The following is a 22,960-nucleotide window of genomic DNA, read 5'->3' as shown; positions in this document are numbered from 1 at the left end:
TTATACTTGGACTAAAGTTAAAATGGAGGAAATGATGCGACAGCAGTTGTCTTGGATAGAGGTAAAGTTTCTTAAAACAGCTGTAGATGTATTGTGCATGTGTCGTCAAACGCTCATGTTCACTTATGTCTTTGCACATTTCTCCAATAAAAGTAATCAATTTGCTATATTTGAAGTAAGTTTTCTTTTTTATTATACTTTTAACACCTTTCCTTGTTGTTTTTAAAATTGTTATATTTTGTACATTTGTACTATTTTTAAGGTATTCTGAAATTCAGCTTTTTTTTTCTTAATTGTTCATTCTGAACCAATGTGCTAAAATACTTAATGTTGGGACAAATCATGTAAAAATTTCAAAATGTTGTGAGCATTAATAACCTTAATAAATTGAAGCAATAATATTTTAAGCAAAAATCTGACCAACAAATTTAAAAGGGTGGTAAAAGGTATCAGCAGGATGAAAATGTAACATAAACATGTCACATATTGCATAGAGAGAGTAAAAGTAGCACAAAAAAAAACATTCAGGCTTCAATGTCACATTGAAAAACAACTATAAAAAGATTTATTTTATTAATTATTATTATAGTTATTCATATGTCATGTTGGCTGTTATCATTGCACAGTCAGCAAGAACATAAAAGTGATTTTGTTATAGCATTTGCAGATTATTTTTCATCTCAGATTTTTTTAAAAATTAAGTTCTGGTGAGACAGGGTCTGCTGTAGCATAGCACATAGATAACATAGCCACTGAAACACAAGTTAAGGTTATAGGAAGAGAAGTAGAAGTTTCCCAGTAGAACATCACAAACTGCAAGGATGTGCGGTATCGATCCTTATTAAACTGTTCGTAAAGTGCTCTACTTCACATGTAGGTCGGCGAGCTACCAAAGTGGGCATGTCGTTCCCTCTGGTGAAGATCAAAACTGTGATGACATGTCTTTGGATCATCCTTTGGGATGTTTCCCAGACCATCTCCAATAGCCCATTCTGCAGCTCTAGTGCAAAGCAAATAAAGTACCTACCTTCCAGAAAGAACCATTTCTGTAGGGATAGCACAGTAATTTGTTTGCAAAAAAACTCTGCAGTAATGCAGAAATTTGTCTGCAAAAGATATTTGAAAGAATTCCTGAATGATCCTTTCAGAATAAAATAGAATTGTTGTAGGATACTCGGCAATATATTTGACGTAATAATCTGATCTGCATACGCAGCGTAATCTTTTTTTTTTCTTCCTAAAACTGTGCAACTTGAAATAAATGAACATAGTGAATTGTACTGATTTTCAAATTAATTTAATCTGTATTAATTTTTCTGTTTAGTTATTTGGATATTTTAACTTAGATTCTATTCCATCTTCCATTTTAAGTATTTTATTTCATTTGTTTTAGCCTAAATTTAAGCAACATACATCTTTGTGTGTAATTCGTATCTATCTTATGATCGTGAATTCAAATTTTGCTATATATATCTTTGGATAAGACTATTTGTATTAAAAATAAACAGTAAAATAATTTAACTGGTGTGGTTTAGTTAAACTGATTGTATTTATTGAGTTAGTTAGAATTTAATTTTAACTGCTTAATTTGTTTCTGTTTAATTACATTTTTTTAAGCATAATTTTTGTGTGCATCAAATAACCTTTGTTCACATATGTATAGGTTGCTAACATAGAGATTAAAAAGCTGATACCAAATAAATAAAAAATGAGATAAAATTTTTTATTGAAATTTTCCTGATTTACTTGGAAAAGTCAAGAAATTTTTTTCCAGAAATTGAATGAGAACCCTGAAAATGTTTGTTTGTTAAAAATGAAGTTTGCACAATGTACACTTATGTCTAATTTTTATCGACCTTAAATTTACTAATTCAGATTTCGTTATTTGGGCAATTCTTATTTTTACCTTTTAGCCTTATTGACCTTAAATTTACTAATTCAGATTTCGTTATACATATATTTGGGCAAGCCTTATTTTTACAATTGTCTTGAGTTGTAGGCAGCTTTTGATTTATGAAGTTGTGCTACAGATTTACTTCATAAAACCTGATACTGGATTTTTATTTCACTAAATTCATGCATTTATCTGGATTCATACATTTTATTTTATTGGATTAGTAGATTTTTTTTGTTTTACTGCAAGTTGTGTCACACGATCTGTTACTTTCCATTGATCAATCTGCAGCCTCTCACCTTCTAGCTGTAAATTAATTGGAAAGAACTTTTGTAATAATGTAAAAAAATTGTGTAGGCTAGCTTATTTTGTTTAAGTGTTTACTTAGACAGCAATTTTTGCATAGGTGTCTGCTGCTGTGCAATTGAAAAATCGACGTAAGCGACAGAAAATTCAAAATTGAGGTTTTTATATGTTTGACATCTTCATATGGAAAGCTACATATTGCAAAAAATATTCAAAAATAAGTTTTATTTTATCAGTTTTTTGAAATTCTATTTTAGTTTTCATAGCATTAACAATAGAAGGAAAATAGTAGTCAAGTCTTTTTTTCTCAGATAAGTTATAAATTTACAAACAACCTTACTCGAGGGAAGAAAGACAGGGACGATTGTCCCAGGGTCCAAATCAGCTGAGCACCCAGTCAAAATTGCTTTAAAAAAAATTTTATTAATTTTTTTAAAAGGAAATTGCTGAGAATTTGGATATATTTATATAAAAACTAAACTTTTGAATGACAGGTATGCATAAATTCTACGAAATGTGAAAGAAAGACTTTTTGCTGTTTGAGGAAGTGGCACAAATCATTTTGCCCTGTGAAACCTGTACCTAACCTTGCCTATAGAAAAAAATATAGGTAAAGCTTGCTTGGAATTTGTTTTTGTTTTTTTGGTATTGAATTTTTATTGTACTGATTTATTCACATTCTATACCAAAAACCATCTGACTTAATTTGCTGAAAATCTCTTTGAATTGTTATCAAAAAATCCTTATTTGAAAAAAAAAACACTTGTAAAAGGTTTAATAATAATAATATTTTTATTCTTAGTTTTTTCAAATCTGATGTGTTTATTTTTTATTTTAATGCTACCAAAATGCTTGTATACAAGTCAATTTCTCTTAAATTATAAGAGAATTCTAAATTGCACTTTTTTTCCCTGTCAGCACAACCAAACAGATTTGGAGAGAGCAACAGAGTTGTTGTCTAAATACTTGGAAAGAGATGTAACAAAAGAAAATGTCTTAGACATTGTGCAAAAAGTTCGAGACAAACACGATATATTTTTAAACATTGTTTTTCAGTGTGTCTTTCAAAAGTTTTTTGACATGAAAAATTAAAATAAGCCATTGTTTGAGTGTCAAAACTTAAAGCAAAGCTTTATTTAACTTAAAACATAAATAGTAAAAAATTAAGATAAAAAAAATTAAAATAAAATTTCATTTCACTTTCTTTTTTAAAACTTTTTTTTTTTCCATTTTAGGGAAAAATATTTTTTTATGATACTGAAATTGCTAAATTTTAAAACTACTTAAAAAATATTCTATTTTTAAAAAAACTGACTACATTTTATTTAAGTGCAAGAAAATATTGCAGGAAATATTGTTTAGGACATAGTTCCTTACATGAAAATTGTCTTGACGTTTACTTTTAATTTTTTTCCCTTTCATAAATCTTCATACTTGCCTTCAAATTTCACATAAAATATGAAAGATTGTCATTGAACAGTTTACAACCTAAAATGTGCTTTGATATATCCCATGCAGCAGAGATAAGTATTAATTACGTGAAAATAACGTTATAATGCCACAAGGTTAAAAGCAAAAAAACGTTTCCACCGAACGTTTTATTTACGTTTCAAGTGGTAGTCTCGAATCCGTTAAATAAACGTTAAAATTTGGGTTATTTTTAACGCAAAATTGACGCTTTTTTGCCTCTAGTTTGACTATGGTGAATTTTGATACCAATCTTTGACGTTAATTTAACGAAGTTTGTTTCTTTTTTATCGTATTTTTTACGCTATTTTAACTAAGTTTTTAACGTGAATTTTCAGTTTTATAAGATCCGTCTTTTTCACCATGAATATTTACGTGTTTTTAACGCTTATTTTTATTAAAATAACGCACATTTAACGTTATTTTAACCAAAATACAAACGGATTTAATCCGTACAATTTACGTATTATTATCAATATTTTTAACCCTTATTTTGAGTTAGGTGAATTAATAAACTTTTCGTGTAAATTTAACTAAATTAATTTCAATTTTAACGTAATTTTAATTTTTTTAACTAAGAAGGGAAGAAACCATTCCGTATTTTAATGTTTACGCTGCACTAAAAAATATAGCATTTAAACTTTTAATTCTTATCAAACTAAAACTAAAATAACGCAAAACAGCCGATATTAATGCTTTTTTTTAAGAATCCTAGAAAAAGCTTTTTGTTTTTAATCTCATACTTTTTGTAAATTTTTACAATTCAAATTATAACTCAACGAATAAGGAATGCAAATCTTACTACCTCTTCACAGCAACATACTAGTTTATTTACGAAGTTTCATGTCTCTCAGGAATTTTTAAAATTTTTCATGCCTAAAAGTTTGTAATATAAAGAATTGGTAGGAGAAAAAATTACTCAATACTTACATGATTTTCCAAACCCCTATGGAAAAAATATTTTTTTTTTAGTTCAAATTAATAATTAAGAAGTCTACTGCTCTCCTTAAATCCATGTTTCCAAATTGCTTGCTTGAAATTATCTACTCTTCTGGAATGCTTTTGGGTTCATTATTTTATTTTTTAGTTTTTAGCTTGAAAAATTTAACTAAAATTTACTTTAACACACACATGAAGTAAAAAAATATATATATTAACCAAATTTACCATTTGATTTGTTTACTTACAAAAATTAAAATTTTTCTAAGTCGTATGTTCGTAAAAATTACAATTTTTAATCCAGATGAGCAGTTAACTTAATAATTTTAAATACAGAAAAAAACATTAAATCAAATAAGATTTATTAAGTTTTATTTATTTTACAACTATCATACAATATACAGATTTACAATTATAACACATCGCCACAGATCTGAAATATATCTATTCATAACTTCTTCCACCCTGCTGTTAGTATCACCTCTTCACTGCAATGTACCTGGAAAACAAATAACTATTTTAGCATATGAAAAAAAAATATGCCGGACAATAATATTAAAATGTTTCAACCAACAGTAGATTTCTAAAACGAAGCAATACTGACTAGATAAAATACAGAGTTAAATAAAATGTAAAAAAAAAAAAAAATTAAAACTGTTTATTATTTTCATGGAATTTCTACTAAATATATATCGATTGAGTACATCCAAATATTTAGATATAAGAAAATCTATTTTACAAATTTTACTCACATATTACACGACAAAATTACATACATATACAGCACAAATCTGAATTAGAATAGTATTTAACAATTTTTTTTATTTTTTATCCTAGCTAAATCTTACATTGAAGCCAACAGGAAGTTATAAACAAAACAAAAAATTAATTTTTGTGTGGCTCGGAGGAGAACTCCTCCAGGCTTTTAGTCTGGTGTTGTCGGCTGCTATGGTAACAAGTAAGGGCACATTTCTAATGGGGGAACAATGGAGAAATAAAGGTGTCAATTGGTTTACCCCCGCTGATCTAAAATCAAGACAAAACTATTCACAAAACACCCCTATTTGAAATGACTTTTTCTCATAACCACAGTACTTGCCACGACTTTCTGTTTATTTACTTATCATCAGAATTTTATTTTCCTCTCTCATTTTTTTCTTGCTCCTTAGCTGCAATTTTCATTCCTCTTCGGAATATTTTGCAAGAACTTTGTAGTTCAGAAACACAATTCCATTAGTTTCAGTTATGTAATTTTTAATTTCTCATTTATTAAAACAGTAAAAATACTATGCCTTTTAACACAAACAGTATCTTTAATATACAAAAGGAGTAATTTTAACAAATTCAGTAATTTATTAAACTATATATTATTTAGTTCAAGTGAAGAATTACATTTTACAATTGCCTCTGTTAAAGCTTTTTTAAACAAAAAATGGTTAATTTAAAAGTTCTTTAATTTCTGGAAAATCACTGCTAAAACTTAACACTTTACTCCAAAATACATTAGAAAGCTGTTTGGAGATTTAGAAATTCATTTCCACAACGGAATTCTTAGTAATGGTGGGGCATTAGCTTCCAGGGTGGGAAAAATAGGTTCTGTGTTCCTTGACCCTAGTGTGTTACTATCAGGTTGCTTGGGGGCAGTAAATACCTTATTTGTTTAAACCACTTTAAAAGGACAGGATAAAAAAATTTAAAAAAAAAATTTACACACAAAACACAGTTTTTGGAGAAATATTTTAATAAATATTTCTTCGAAAAATGTGATAAAATGAAAGGAACACAATGGTGTTAGTTAATTGTAGCAACATGACAGAATGTTTGGAGTAATGCAGTATAGCAATTTTGGACTATAGAAACAATTCGGAGGAACAGCTTTAAACTTAAAATTGTTTAACAAAATAATAATTTTATTCTTGGAACTAATTAGAAATTATCGTTCTTAATGCTGCATATATATATATGAGCAAAACAAAATTACCAACTTTCCACACCCTTGCAAAAAAATTAAATTAAAAATTTTTTTGAACAAGTATAGAGCAGATATATCAAAAAAAGTTTTAACTTATTTAAAGATGTGAAAACAAATATATATTTTTTTGTCAAACTGTAATTCATATAGTTTGTAGTAGTGATAATTACCATTGCATGAACTACTTAACTTACGAGATATATAAGTTTTCTGCAATATTAGACATTTAACATAAATTTTACTTAATAGTTTTTGTTAAAATAAAAAGTTTGAACATAAGTATGCTAAATGTATACAGTAAAATGCAAGAAATTATAATAAATTAATGAAGACTAGTCAGGCTAACTCTTTTAGAAAAAAGTAAGCATTTTTTGCAACCTTGATATACACAATGAATCGTGTTTTAAAACATTTTAATCATTAATACTTTAACACCAAATAATAAACACAAAAACATTCACTTGGTAAAAATAAGATATTTAGATAAAAGATGTTTTCAAACAGTATGAAATCAAAAATTTTTTCATTTAATGTAAGCATTATAATATAGTGCAGAAGTTATTGAAAAAAAAAACTTTATAAAAATAAAAGTGATTATTAATATTTTTTTATTGTGATGATTATTTACAAAATGCGAAGAAGCAAATAAAGTGTGTGTTTTCCCACCAACAAAATATGAGAATATCACCCATAATGTGATACTATGATACTTTATAAAAATAAAGTATCATAGACAGATATGTCATATAAATAGAAAATATCATAGGTATAGTCATAGATATAAAATCATTGATTAAAGTTAACAATATTGAAAGTTCAATTTCTCATATGCGGAATTGTAGAAAACTGCAGAAGTACACAAATAAATAAATAAATATAAACATATATACAATTGGCTTTTTTAAAAATTGAAACAAGGATAATTTGAAATCTTGTGGCAGAATGTTTTTGAGCTATCTGCGACTAAACTCTCCAGCACTAATATCTAATTGCAAAATACATTTAATACAAACAAACACATGTTGCTAATTTAAAATGGCAAATACTCTGTGTTAACAAAAAAAAAAATAATACTGATTTTCTTAATTTAGCATGAAATATTTCTTTTTAATATTATGGGTGATATTCTCATATTTTGTTGGTGGGAAAACACACACTTTATTTGCTTCTTCACATTTTGCAAATAATCATAACAATAAAAAAATATTGAATATCATGAAATCCATAGTAGTAATTGCCTCCCCCCCCCCCCAAAAAAAATATATGATGTAATTATGTAAATTGGACTGCTCAAAAGCGTGTTACACTTTGAAATTAGGTTGTAATAAATAATATCGTATAAAAAATATTAGATTTAAAAACTAAGGAGAAATCAACATCTATAACTTCCAAAAATTAGATAGAATTTCAAAAAAATAAATAGATAGCCTTAAAAAAATAGATACTCAAATGCACGATTCGAGTTTTCCATATTGTTTAAATATATCAAGATGGTTAAGAACCAAATGAAAATCAGTATCAATAACTGCCGAAAATATCATCGAAACGTTACGTCGATTTATGATATCAGTGAAAATTGAGTGTGCCAAAAACTGATTATCAAAATGCATGATTCAAATATTGCATGTTCAAATATTTCTGTAAAAAGGAAATGTAATATTTTCTTCTTTTCAAGAGAAAAATCCATAGCTGCAAACCTCTAGTTATAAAAATGCTGATGATAGACAAGAAAAATGCAGAAGGTTCGCAACTGCATACTAATTACTAATAAATTTATTTTTAAAAAAATACTCCCCTTTTTTTTAAAACAAGAAAAGGTAAAAAAATTTTTTAAAAATTTTGACCAGCTACTTGAAGGTACTATATTCATTTATTAATTCTTGATTAAAGGGAAATATATAAAATTTTAAGACACATTAAAATTAGTTTAATTACACTATAATAGTATGCACTATATATAAACTCAATGGAAATTATGGAGAAAGAATTACATCAAAAAAAATTTTTTTTTGCAAAGATCCTTTAGTAGCACCTTTTGCTTTAACTAAAAATTCTTTCAAAACAATGTATTTCTTCTTTAGACTTAATTATTAAAAGTTTTTCGAGCAGACTGCTCATCAGACATTGATGAGCAGAATTGAGTCCTAGTTTTTTTACCACAGAAAACAACCTTTCGCATTCAGCATTGCTGTGGGGTATAGTCAATACAGTCTGACTTAAACAAAATACTAGCTATCGGGCGACCGGGTAAAATGCAGAAGATCTTATCTTCTGAGCGTAAAAGCAGAAAAAAATAGCTAAAATAAGTAAATATGCGGATAGCTTCTGCAAAATGCAGAAGGGTTGGCAGCTATGAAAATCTCTATGCAAGAACTATGTAAAATTCTGCAACAATGTCGCCGTGCCGTTGCGATTCTGCCACGGAGATTTGAAATACTAAGCAATTTGTATAAATCTTAATTCCCCGAGAATTTCCAATTGATGTTGTTAATTCCTTTTATAATTCATTTGAATGTTTGGTTTGAGTAGCCTCAGCCTTTAAATGATTCATCATGTATGATCGCTGGAGAATTCATAAAAGCAAAATAGAAGTTTCAGAATTTGTTTAAACTTATCAAAGACTATGAATAAAAAGACTAATTTAATGCAGATAAAGCACATATTTTTTAAGTGCCAGTGAAATAAAACATTGGAACAGCAAATATAGTGGAGGTAAAAACAGTAACAGTTTACCATTCTACTTGATACTAACGGTGAATCTTACACCAGAAACTTTTATTATAAATATAGTGCAAATGCTGATGATTGTGCATCAAATCATTAGGATTCTACAGTACATGTAAAATATATTTACAATATATGATAATTCATTTTAAGAGACAAGTTTTTGAGTACTTTTATTTGTTGTTATTGAAGCATGGGCAGCCTATGTAAACAATTTTTAATTACTATTTTTAATATCAGTAAAAGTTATTTGAAATAATTTTTAACAGTTGATTTGTTCATGTTTATAATTTCAAGAAATTTTTTTTACCCATTTTTAAGTACAAGAAAAAAGGAAACAATTCAAATACAGTTATTTCTTTAGACATACTTAATTCAGGAACCTTCAAATGAGACTTGATGGAGCTTCATACTCAAAGTCAGATCCTTTCCAAAGACCTTCCTCAGAAGTACATCAATAGATTATGAAAAAGAAAATTCATTCAGTTAATATGTTTAAAAACATAGAAATTATTCAAACATATTTTGTTTTGTTTATACGGGCATATTTATTATTCAGAACTAGCGAGGTAAGGAGTAATGGTTTGGCAGAATGTTAGCTAAAAAAATGGTGAAATGCAGAATATATTTCTATAGCAATATTTTTTTTAAAAAAAAATTCATTAATAAATATTTTTTACGAATAAATAAGCTTATTTATAATTGGAAATTACTCCATGCTTATCTATATTAGTGGAATGGGCTAAAGGGAATACAAAAAATTAAACAAGAAATACTTATAAAAAAACTAAAGTTATAAAGTAAAATAGAAAGAAAAAAAATATCATAATTGTTACAACAAAGCTTCTACGCTAAGAATAATATTTTCTGCAAAGCAGTATCCATAAAGCAACATTAACTAAAATATAATCTATTAGAAATATGTTATTAAAATGCTGTGTTACTAACAAAAACAAAAGATTATATACAAATGTAAAACAGAAAAATCTATTTTAATTCTCAAAATAAAATTTTAAAGCTTTACATCTCAGCTTTCCAATTATCATATTTTCCAGATAAGAATAAAGTCATTAGAAACTTTCTTAATTACTGTGTCATACACTTAATAAAAACAAAGTTTTTTAGAAATGTAAAAAGCTAAGTAAAAACCAAGACAAAAATTGTTTAAAAGAAAAATCTAGCAATAAAAATTTCAATTGAACTTTTTCACCTACAAGGGGTCTGTCTACGTTTTTCTGAGAGGTACCTATTTTGTGAAAATTTAGATATAATTTGTGAAAAATTAAAAACTATATTAAAAAATCAACACAAAAATATGGATTTATCGTTTCTTAAGGAATACGAAAATAAAATTATAAGAAAAAGTATTTGGTGAAACTGTTTTTCCTAAAGTTGATTTTGTGAAGGTACCGCTAAACGGTAGTAAATTCGGCCTAGACAGACCCCTGCCTAGGCATGTTTTTAGAATACAGTAACTATAAAAGAATTAAAAAAGTTTTAAACAGCAATGTAAATTTAAATAAAAGCTTGAATAAGAATAATTCTAAAGATAATTTAATATTGAAAATTAGTGCAATTATTTTCCTTATCGTGTTAGCTGATAAATTTCAAATACTGTTTCAAAAATAAGAAGAAAAATTTCCAGTAAATGTTCAACTGGGTGATTTTTTATTATTTTTTTTTAAAGATATCATGTTGCAAAATAAATAGTCAAAAGACTATTTTGTCCATGTGAGATTTTCTCTTGCAATAGCTTGTTAAGACGATACTTCCACGACATTTTGGCTAAAGAACCATCTGCTATACTCTTGTAAAATTTATACCAATCAAGCGTGTTTAACCCTCGGTTCTTTAAAAAGGTAAAGTTAAAAGAAACTGCCATGAATCACAACTGCTACTACTCAACTGTTTTAAAAATGCAACAACTAATAGTTTTTATACTTTATAAGACAATAGTAGGTAAGTAGATAAGACAGCTCAAATTAATAACAATATGACAGGACTGTTTCACACATAAAACTTGTCTCGTCTTATTTGCTAATAAAAATACCATCTCGTACTGAGTAGGCAAAACAGAAATAAAAATGCCCGTATCATGATCTGCCGGTGAATAATCACTATATCTTCTAAGCAACTTCCATGCAGCAACCAGGAGGAACTAAAAAAAATTAACGGACGGAGATCAACTTGAAGAGTATAACTCGTAGCTACATTTTGCACACCTTTACATATTCTTTTAAAAAGTTAGCAGTTGGCATAACTGCTCACAATACAGAAGTAACCCTAATAGGGGATTAAAAGTTTAATGAGTATTTCTATGTTGTTACCTATGGCTAAATATTCATAAACTTCCAGCGATCCACGAAAAATTAAATATCTCAGAATGGGAATAACTCAAAGAATATAAGTTGTAGCAACCCTCAGGAAAACTTCTACTACATACTTCTTTTTAAATTTTTGCAAAGTACAAAATCTTATTTTTATTTTTTTGCTTCAACATTTTTAGTTGGCACAAACTAGTTCAAATAGGGAAACATCCCCTTTTATTTGATTCATTAAATCAGGGGATAAATGAACAACGGCAGAATAATCGGCACGTGTTGGCAACTTCTGGTATCGGAGAAACTGAAAGAAAGAAAAAAAATCACAGAAAGGGACCAACTCGAAAGATATAACTTGTAACCATCTGGCAAACATTTATGTTTTTTTTTGTTTTTTTTTAAACTTCAAGTTTATATCTATTTGGTAGCTTGGCTATAGTAGTTTGTGCGACAGATTAAGATACGGAAATATCCCCTAAAATTAGTGAAACTGAAAAATTTACATTATAAATCTAGCTAAAATTCTTTTCTACTCTGGAAAATTTGTTTATCATCACCTGTGGCAGAATAATCAACAAGTCTTGGTAACTTCCAGTGGCTATCATCACACTGAAAACAAAACATGGGTAGAAACTAAGGGTATATCTTGTAGCCACTACCCCCTGGCAAACCTCTACATGTTTTCTTTTTTAAATGTATGCAAGTTTGAAATCCACAATAGTAGGTACAGTACAACAAATCACAGATGGAAAATATCCCCTCTACTCATATTTTTGTGTGTGAAGTCAACCATGATTAATAACATTTAAGTATTATCTTCAGAATAATGCTTATAATTGTTACTTTTGGTTAATTGTTATTTATTATAGCAACAAAATTTGCCAGGTGAATAAAATAATGCAGCATTAATTTAATAATTTTGATAATTAAAGCTTTAAAACGGAAATTTTCTTTACATAAGATCGCAACTAGTTTAACTTATTTCAGATTAATATTCCTTCATTAAGCTTAGGTGCCATCAGAATAATTTTAAAATATTCATGATTTTATTAAAAATATCTCAACTGCATAACAATCGTATATAAGGGTCTGTATTTCATCTCTTTACATTTTATGCTCAGTAAATGAGAATCAACAAATTCTCTTGCTTTTTTCCAAAATCGTTACGTTTTGTCATAGTTTGTTAAACTTCGCAAATGATAGGCTTAGAATATTTGTGTTTATTTCAAGCAGAATTAACTACAATAATTTACTTTCTTTGATAGTGAAGCATTATAATGAATTAACATTCTAAATAGTAATAATTAAAGTAAGGAATAAAAGAACTTACCATTGAATTCGGCGTATGTAAATACACTATAGAATAGCTATATCACGCGTGCAACAAATGTAAATAAGCGTTGTCTAGTGTAGGGGTAGCAGTCCTTGTGTAGAAATTGTGCCCACGGAAAAGGAGTGAAAAGTTGAAACTCAGTATCATTTAATGCATTTGTAAAACAAAAACTCAAATAACTGGAAGCAATGTGGAACATTACTTTTGAATCTATATTGTGAATCAATTTATTTCTCGTCTATTTTTGATTTTTCATCTTATTTTTCTTATTATTATTCTAATTAAACCTGGAATAAAATGCTACATTGTAGAATAATTTTCATATAATATTTTTAATAAAGTTAAATAAAACTGTCGAGCATTTTTAAAAAATTATTACTATTTTACATTTTTAAAAAAGTATTACTATTTGTTATGTAGTGTTATTATCATTTCAGAGATATAATAGTATTTTATTTTAACTAGTATAATATTATTTGAATAGCTTGTACATAAAAAACCCCAATTTTAATGCTTTTTATAATTTTTATGAATTCATAAAAATTGCTGTTTTATGCTCTGGAAATGTAAAATTTTTATAACAATAATTTATTATAAAAGAAAAACATGAATAAATATTATAAATTAAGATAACTGCTCCGGAAGACATACAAGATTATTTAAAATACGTGATTATTCATTCTAAAACTTTACACTTTTTTGCTTCCTCTAACCAGTAACTTCATTTCCAATCGAAGATTTGATAGTTAGAGGATCGTACTATAGTAATTTAACTAAATGAGACATTAACTATGTTATATTTTAAAACTGTAAAACTAACAATGTACATTGATTTTTTTGTGCATCAGATAGGCTGATCAATGAACCATAAATTGTAGGATTTCTATTTCATCTGAAATGAGAGTAAGAAAGATATTGTAGAATACATTCTACGTTAGGTCTTCCATCAAATCAAAAAGATTTAATCTAACTACATCCACCAATATAAAAGTTTTATCGAATAACATAATATGGGATCAACATGTACATTTATTTATCTCTGGTTAATTTTAATTATTATATCGTGATTACACATTATTTCTCAAATTTCGTGCTTATTTTTTGTTTTTCTCGCCTGCGTGGGTAAAGATTTTACATACATTAATTGGCATGCATAAATGCATGGTCTCATGATTTAGGTATCATTTTTAGTTGTTGGTGATGACCGTGTTAAAAATAATAGTTTGAAAAAATTCCTAAAATATTTATTACATAAAAAAATACACATTTAAATAAAAAGCACATTTTAAATCACGATTTCAATTGAAAAAAAGAAAAAAAAGAGGTAATATAATGGATTTGAAAACTTTATTATAACAAAAAGGGTAAAAAAGGGCGTTGAGTTGTTAACATTCCCCGTGGATCAAGTTATTTTCATATAATATATTAAAAATTTTATATTTAATTTTAGCTGGAAGGATCCATTTTCGTTGAACGTTCCGTTTCCCCTCTTCAGTGTTTTAGATATAAAAAAAGGAAATTTTTATGAATCTGTTTTTTCGCTTGCTGATATTTGCCTTCCTTTTAAAAGCAATGTATGTATATATTTAAAAGATTTTGTTGAAATTGTATTCCCAGATAACACAGTGTAAACAGATAATTTGTCAACGAACTAATGAAGGTAGGAGTTTTAGTTGCGTCGCTCTAGAGCTGTACATTAGGCTTATCATCCATTTAGACTTAAATCTGAAGGGGTAGGAAATTTTCTCCAGATCCCTGTACATTTGGCACAGCAATGCGACCGACCACAGGCCTCTCGATTCCACAGATTTTAATAGCACATATATCGCATGTACTCGGTGGTGTCGAGAATCGAGCACCGCCCCCGTCAAGGACTAGAATGGCCCTTAAAACCCCTATTAAGTCGGAACTAAGTTTAAACGAAAAAATCTTGGTCAAAGAACATAGAAAAAAATTGTCGCACTAATGTCAAAATGCAAAAAGACAAATATTTAAATCCTTTTCTTTTTTTTTTTTTTTTAAAGGTGGGTTTGTTTTTTTAGGGTCTATGTATTAGCATTGCAAAATTTAGGTCTCAACTAAAATTTTTGAGGAACTTTCTCTTTCCCTAACTTAAATTTTTTTCTTTTTTCTTTATAGGATCTAAATAATTAAAAAACAATTTATTTAACTGCATTAACTATTTAAAACCCTCCAAGCATTGTGTCCATAGGTAAATTCCCTGTTATGTAACATTATTGCCCGATATGGAAAAAAAAACAACAAAAAAAACAGGCTATTCAATGCAAACTAAAACTGACAGTTAGGAAAAAGAAACCGAACTAACGCTCAAACTATTTTTAAAAGTACTTTAATTTCACATACACAAAAACTCACTCATAAATAATATTCTGCGAAGAAATAAAGAATTATCATTACTTGCTCCGATAAAAAAAAAAATTTTCTGACATTACAACAAAACTTACAATTATTATTTATATTTTATGCTATTTTATATTATTTTTTATATTTTATAAATTTATATTATTTTTTACTATATATGATTTTCATAAATAATTTACTCATTGCAATTGAGATTTTATATTTAAATAATTTCTAGATTATAAAATTCAAGATTCAAAGCAAAATTCAATAAATTTGTAAAAATGTTGTTGTGTTGTAAAACGTTTTTTAATAAAAACAAATATTTTAAAACTTCCTACACTAAATTTTATTACGAAAACTAATTATGAGAATTCCTTTTTATCTGTCTTTTGATACGTATGCTTTTTTTCTCTTTCAGTAATGAATATATATACTACTTTAAAGAAACAAGATTGATACATTTTTTAGGCGATACAAAAAAACATTAAATCATTATTTTAAAATAAAGTAAATGCTTCTTTCATTGCAATAAGAACATGGAATTTAAAAGTAGATAAATTTCTTTGTAATTTATTATAATTATTTTTTAAAAACTCATATGGAGAGCGATAATTTCAATATAAAAAAAAGAGAATTAATTTTTACATAATTAAAAAAATATATAGTCTTTTAATTTATGATCTTTGAATAAAAAAATTGCAAGATCCGGAACTCAACATTCCACCGAAGTTCCGAGTAGGACCGAACCTACAACAACGTACCTTTGAGGCGAACGCTCTAACCACTACACCACGACTCTTGTACCTGACAAAGAAGATTTAAATCATGTGTTTTTACGTTATTATGTTCGTTACATGACAAGTTGTAACAAATTTTTACTTTATTCAGTATTTTGGAAATTCTTTAATTTCATCTTAGTTTAGTTTCATAAGAATTAAAACTCATAGTTTCCTTGTCAGTTATTGACAATGAGCAGACTCAATATTATCAACAAACAAATATTTATCTCCAGTTTAAATAAACAAAAATAATTATAAGTATTTAAAAATAGAATACAAATTGTAATAAAAATCTACACTGTTCAGTTTATTCAAATTTAAGAGAGACGTAAAATAATATCCTTCTTGGGCACTCACATTCTTTTTTAGAAACATTTTTACCATTGAATTTACGTTTATAATCCCAAAAAATTAACGTAAACATAACTATGCAACAAAGCGTAACTTTTTCGTTAATAAAACGTTTTTAAAAATCGGTAAAAAAATGGGTAAAATGTACACGTTAATATAACGTATTTTTAGTACTCATTTTTAACGAAATATTTAAAGGGAAAATTGATAGCGTTAAAATACCGTCATTTTAACGCATACGTTTTAACGAATGAAGAAATGGTGAAAATCATCACGTGAAATTGACGTAATTTTAACGTTAAGTCCAAAACCTTATACCGAACGAACGTATTTTTAACGTTTATTTGCCCCTTCATGCTGCATGGGATCACATTTTAAATAAAATTCAAAAAGAGTAATCGTTCATATTTTAAATTATTTGTTTAACTACTAAGTAATGTAAAAGTATACTTTATATTTATATCTAATAACATAAATCTATAAAAAATAGTACATATTATTTTTATGACTTTTCTATTAATAAACTTTCTACCTTTAATAATTGCACTTGACAAAACTTATATGGTGTATTTTAAAATTAAAATGAATTTATTCCTCTATTATTGTTTAACAGTTACTTATGAGAAGAAATTCATACTAACATAACATGTATAATGTATGTACTATTATTAATACTAACTACAATTAAATAATTTTTAATTTGTGTTTTAAAATTAAAATGAATTTATTCAACTATAAATTTCTAACTTAAACTTGTGAAAAAATATGCACTAACCTTGATGATGAGTCTACTATTAAAAATATTTTTTGCAATTGAGTAATTTATATTTTTCAATTAAAAATAAAAATGTTTTGGTGAGTCTAATCTTTTGCTGACACTTTTTTTTTTTTCGCTTTGATTCTATAAAATTTGAATGTAAATATTAGGTTAACTTAAATATGTTTCAGTCAGCTCATGATTTTTATTTTAATTAATTGCTTAGTTAGCCAAACTAATTCATTTTACAAAAGGGTTAAAATATATATTTTCCTATAAATAAAATATCAACTGAATGTTGTGTGGTAATGGTGAATACCTTGTAAACAATAACTTGTATGCAATAACTTGTATACAATTGTTGTTTTGTATTGTATATATTCTTCACTTCCCTGGATACAGAAAAATATTTAATTACTTGTTATGAATACATTAACATATTTTTATGTGAATTTAGTATGTTTTGAATTGTTTTAGTATGTGTTGTGTTTATTATGTGTCTCTTGTTACTAGATACTGTGAAAGGCGACGTAAAGTGTTGTTGGATCATGTTCGTGAAGGATATCAAGAAGGATGGTGGGAATGTACTGCTCCACCCTCAGAACATCCTGAGCCTTCAACTCTGAGAAAATTTTTAAATACATTTAATTTGGAAAATTATTTAACCTGGCTTTGGGATTACCTGTAGCAGAAATTAAATATTTTTTATAGCCCAACCTTGAACACTGCCTGCTGAAAATTATTTGTCCGTCCATGTAACTGTAAAAACTGTCCAAATAAGTTATGGTCAGCTAAAAATATACTTCTGTGATTAAAAAAAGGCAAAACTGTTTGCAGTGTGATTAAATTTATTATTCAACATTGCCTGTAACTACTCCTAAGTGCATGTGTGTTTCAATGTGAAGACTACCTCATGTGTTACTTGTGAAAAAGTCTTTCACCTACGCATAAAAAAATTAAGTTATTTTCATCAACACTGTCATAGTCTTATTTTGCCTTTCTGTGTAAGAGCTATTATGTAAGGGAAAAAAAATTTTGTTTCCTCTCTCTCAAAAAAAAGTATTAATATTTTTTGTGAGATCACTAACACTGACATATCATTTTTTTTTTTTTGTATTTGTGTGTAAATATTTAAAATGTGATAGAGATAACTGTTCCATGCATCATCTGTAAACTATTTTATTACTTTTGTGAAAAAGAAAAAAATATACCTGAAGTTATACAATACATGAAGGTCATTCAGCATTGTTACAGATATTTTTTTTACATGTTTATAACTTTGTAAATCATCTCTTGTATTACAAAAAAATTCCATCAATGTGGAAAAATAATTTCAGTTTAATTATTATCAATACAGTGCCTGAGATGATTTTCTTATATCCGCCTAGAAGTGTCTTCTTCTATCCGTGTAGAATGTGAAAATTGTCAATTTATATTATATTAAATATTTTTATCATATATATATTACATCTATTATGTATTATTAGCCATATATATTATACTTAATACATTATATTTACAATTTTTTGTATATTTTACTATTTATCTCCAGTAATAGTTAGAAAAAACTTTTTTATATGAACGTAGCCACAGAAAAATTTATATTTGTTAAAATTTTATATTATCTAATTGTGAAAATTTTCTCATATTTTATCTGCCAAATATTTTTTTTTTATTTCTGTGATTAAAAGAAAAACATTTTTCATAGAGGTTCCCAAAATTGTCAATGTCCAACAGTTTTTTGATGTAGCTATATTTAAATTTGAAAATTATCTTCAATTACTATCTGTAAAAAAAGTTTTCCCCCAATTTTGGAAAAAAAAGATATCAATAGAATTAACATTACAATGGACAAATTTCATATTTGTGTATTAAACAGAAAACTTATGTTTGTGATAAAATTTTCTCATAAGAGAAAAGATAAAATTCTTCGATAACATTATTTCCCTATGACGTTGTTATTGAATACAATGTGCTCGTTAATATGCCTCTGAAAAATTTTATATTTGTGTATAAGTTTCTTGTTGTGGAAACTGTCTTGTGTATTAATTGCAAAGTATTTTCCTACTTTTGTGAAAAGATAAGTGTATTTTTTATAACAGTTATCTATAACTATCACATGCAATGTTTTTTACCTGTGTATTTGTTTCGTACATGAAAACTACCTCTAATCACATTTGGGATCATTAAAACGGATACCGCATGTGTTTGTGTATAAATTGTAAAGTCTGTCTTGTATTTTAGTAAATTATTAACACTTGTTGTAGTGATTAATCGTGAAAATTGTCTCGTTTTATGTGTATGAAAAAAAATGACCATCTTTGAGCATGGGTGCCACTTTTCAGCACTGAGGACTGAAATCTGTCTTTAGAAAAATTCAGTGAACTGAATTCCAAACCTTACTTAATACCTTTAATTTGTTTTTTAAATTAATTTTTTTTTAAAAATTCACATTTTTTTTTTCTTAAAAAACGCATAACAAACATTTTTGATTTAAAATGAAAATAACTTTTTAGTAAAAGCATTTTTATTTTTCATGATCTTAGCAAAATGACTAAAAGATGGTGTCACACTGCATTAAAACAATAGGATTGACTGAACTACAAAATCTTTGCTCGTGCAAATAAACTTTGTATTGCTGAATCATCTGGAGCTAGCATAGCATTTTATGCATAGCATTTTATGCTGGTGCTATGCTAGCATAGCACCTTTTCTTTTCCTTTTTTTTCGTTGATATTTTGAATTGCTGATGAAAGTTACATTAATATTATTTTTTAAAAAGGGAAATTTATAGAGATATGGATAGTTTTAAGGAAAAGTAAGTATACTGTATTTTTCAGGATTTGGTATGAGAAGATATACATGGTTAGCTGTTATTTTTTGTTTTGTTTGCTGTAAAAAGTAAACTACAAAAGAATGAGAAAAAATATTCTTTTCAGAAAAAATAATTAAGTATTGTAATATATAACTTATATATTACAATACTTAATATTTTGATTACTGATGAGAAGATAAATTTTGATTACTGATGAGAAGATAAATTTTGAAATCATAGAGTTTTAAATTTCTGTAAATTCTAGTAAACAGCGCTATACAGTGGTTATTGGTCAAAAAATAACTTCAGTCACTCATATTTGGCACTCATGTCTTTGAGAAAGAAAAGGATATATTTTTTATAAGTTCCTCAACATTGTCTTGGTAAATAAAATTTTTATTTGTAAAAAGTACGTAGCGAATAAACTTTTAATTTTTTATTTAAATGTATGTCTGATTATTTAATTGTGAGACTGTATACATAACATCACCTCTAAAAAAGCAGCAAAATCAGCAAAAACATATGCACTTCAACCGACAGTAAAATTTGTCGATGCTACTTTATTTGTCTGATCTTTTTGTATTAGCTATAGATGATCAAAGTTGATTCAAGAGCTACCATCCAAACTTTTTTTTAATTATTCTATCACTGCAAGAAATTTACAACCTAACTGCATTCACAGGGTTCCCACGGTCCTTAAAAGTCCTTAAAAACTGCTTAGTTTTCATTTTGAAAATTAAGGGCCCTTAAAAGTTCTTAATTTTGATTCAAGTTCCTTAAAAGTCCTTAATTTCTAGTATAGCTAGTTGGTTGGAATAATTTTTTTATCTTGGGAAAATATCCACAATTAAAAAGTACGCCTTTCGCCTAGAATGAGACCCTGCATTGAGGGTAGAATATTTTGAATGCGTGTGAGGGTAGGGGTTACAAGCAAGTGGAAGAAAACACGTCCTTATTGTTTTTTTTTTTCTTTTATTAATTTTTTCATTAAAATATTTCTTTCTGGATCACTCTGAAAGAAAAAAATTTAGTGTAAGGAGAGGGGAGCGTGATACTGCAGGTGGGTAGAGGTCTTGACTTATTTTTAGACAGTACTTAGAGGTACTTTATCAGCTGAAGACCTGCATTGAACTTCTACATCCATAGGTTCGAGAAAGTCATTCTTCTGATAGCACACGTGGTAGCTTTGATACTTCATTCAAATGTGAAATGTTAGAAATGCCAGGAAAGTGTGTTTTTTATAATTTATGGACACTTGATGAAAAATATAAGGAATGGATCAGCATCTAGTGATGATCGCAAGGCAAAGTGGATTTTTTTCATTGTATCAGATTTTCTTCTGAAATTGAATTTTATAAATGACTCCATTTTTTTAATATTAGGGATATTACGAATATGCGGCAAAGTATAATTTTAATCAGGAAAGTCATTTTCGTCGTTTTCTCATCGACACTTTTTTTTTTTTTAAAGAGTGAAATGTTTACTTTCTGTTTTCACTTTTGCTGTTTTTTTTTTATTTTATAGCGCGGCATTTTAACAGCGTTTCTGATATATTTTATCTCCACTTTTTCTTTTAAAGTTATACAGATAATTAGATAACCAGTAAAATAGAAAATTGATTTTCTACGTTGCAAGTTTTGTCTTAAAAATTTAGGAAAATTTTCTGTTTCTCTTTTGCTTTTTTGATTAATTGTGTTTTTTTTATTTATTTTGTTAGCATATTTTAAAGAGCTTCTTTTTCGTCATTTTTTCTAAAAATCCGGCGATGGGAAGCACTTAAAGTGTAATTTTCAACGTTAAATTTTTCTTGTAAAAATTGAGAACGATTTTTTGTTTTTATTTCGTTTGGCTTTGACATTATTTTTTAAAATGATGCGGCAATTTTAAAGAGCGCTACTCTTAGACATTTTTAAATCGATGTATCGAGAATTATCGACTTAATGTACACATCGGCAGGCCGATATAATTACTTTTATCTTAGGTGATGCATCAGGAATCTGATTTAAGACGCTTGCGGTTTAACGTGCGAGGATTCTTGCCTAATCGATGTATTGCGAATTATCGACGTAATGCAGATATCGGCAGGCTGATATAATTACTTTTATTTTAGGTGATGCATCAGGAATCTGATTTAAGACGCTCGCGATTTAACGTGCGAGGATTCTTGCCTAATCGATGTATCGCGAATTATCGACGTAATGCACATATCGGCAGGCCGATATAATTTCTTTTATCTTAGATGATGCATCAGGAATCTGATTTAAGACGCTCGCGGTTTAACGTGCGAGGATTCTTGCCTAATTGATGTATCGCGAATTATCGACGTAATGCACATATCGGCAGGCCGATATAATTACTTTTATTTTAGGTGATGCATCAGGAATCTGATTTAAGACGCTCACAATTTAACGTGCGAGGATTCTTGCCTATGCTAAGGCTCCTATACTATCAGAGCTGACCTATCAAGCAATATTGGAGCAAACAAGATCGCAAGTTAACGTTATGTTAGTATAGTGCTTATGTTAGCTCTTTGCTCCAAATATAGATGATAAGTCGGCCTGTCTAATTCAGGGGCTCTAGCCTATGCTAACGCTATCAACGCACTGACGAAGACTATTTTGATTTCATCTCGCTGCGAAGATGTTGATTACATTTTTAGCTACGAAGATGATGTTCGTTTCGTGATATGGAATAACGACGAGTGAGGGTCAGCGTTGAAATATAGAACGCGATGCATAGTTTCCTTATGCGCCATTTTTGACCTTGGGATTTTACGTTTCTTAAAGATTATTTTCAGCGGGACTTATCTTGCTTTCGCTGTACGTTTTATTTCAACTTAATATAACGTTTCAAGTAAATTATTTTCAGTGACACTTCTGCTACTTAGCGATCGTTGCGCATTATTTCGTCACTTTTTTTCTGTTTGGATTTAACGTTG

At 27.7% G+C, this 22,960-nt stretch overlaps 1 protein-coding gene and 1 long non-coding RNA gene across 2 annotated transcripts; one reads left to right on the top strand and one right to left on the bottom strand.

Annotated features, from left to right (window-relative positions):
* The first annotated feature begins 3 nt into the window (after positions 1-3).
* Positions 4-17,898, top strand: LOC147809631 (E3 ubiquitin-protein ligase ariadne-1-like). The gene is made up of 3 exons (XM_087164457.1): positions 4-175; positions 2,695-2,810; positions 17,721-17,898. The coding sequence occupies exons 1-3, from the start codon at positions 23-25 to the stop codon at positions 17,893-17,895; spliced, it is 444 nt and encodes a 147-aa protein (XP_087020583.1). The 5' UTR covers positions 4-22; the 3' UTR covers positions 17,896-17,898.
* On the bottom strand, positions 4,962-13,034 carry LOC147809632 (uncharacterized). The gene is made up of 2 exons (XR_015433826.1): positions 9,673-13,034; positions 4,962-5,105 (listed from the first exon to the last, which is right to left on the bottom strand). It is a non-coding gene; the product is annotated as an uncharacterized LOC147809632 (long non-coding RNA).
* Positions 17,899-22,960: the final 5,062 nt, after the last annotated feature.

The sequence above is a fragment of the Parasteatoda tepidariorum genome, chromosome 5, assembly GCF_982258835.1.
Source record: "Parasteatoda tepidariorum strain Cologne lab strain chromosome 5, Ptep-v5.0, whole genome shotgun sequence".
NCBI lineage: Eukaryota > Metazoa > Arthropoda > Arachnida > Araneae > Theridiidae > Parasteatoda > Parasteatoda tepidariorum.
The sequence above is the reverse complement of the archived record's forward strand: the minus strand, read 5'-3'. Positions and strand labels throughout refer to the sequence as shown.

Excerpts from the sequence above, each read along its gene's own strand:
- LOC147809631 (XM_087164457.1), top strand. The coding sequence starts at position 23 with ATGGAGGAAATGATGCGACAGCAGTTGTCTTGGATAGAGGTAAAGTTT. Across the intron at positions 176-2,694 it reads ATCAATTTGCTATATTTGAA|GTATGCATAAATTCTACGAA; the intron begins GTAAGTTTTCTT and ends TTTGAATGACAG. Across the intron at positions 2,811-17,720 it reads GCCTATAGAAAAAAATATAG|ATACTGTGAAAGGCGACGTA; the intron begins GTAAAGCTTGCT and ends TCTTGTTACTAG.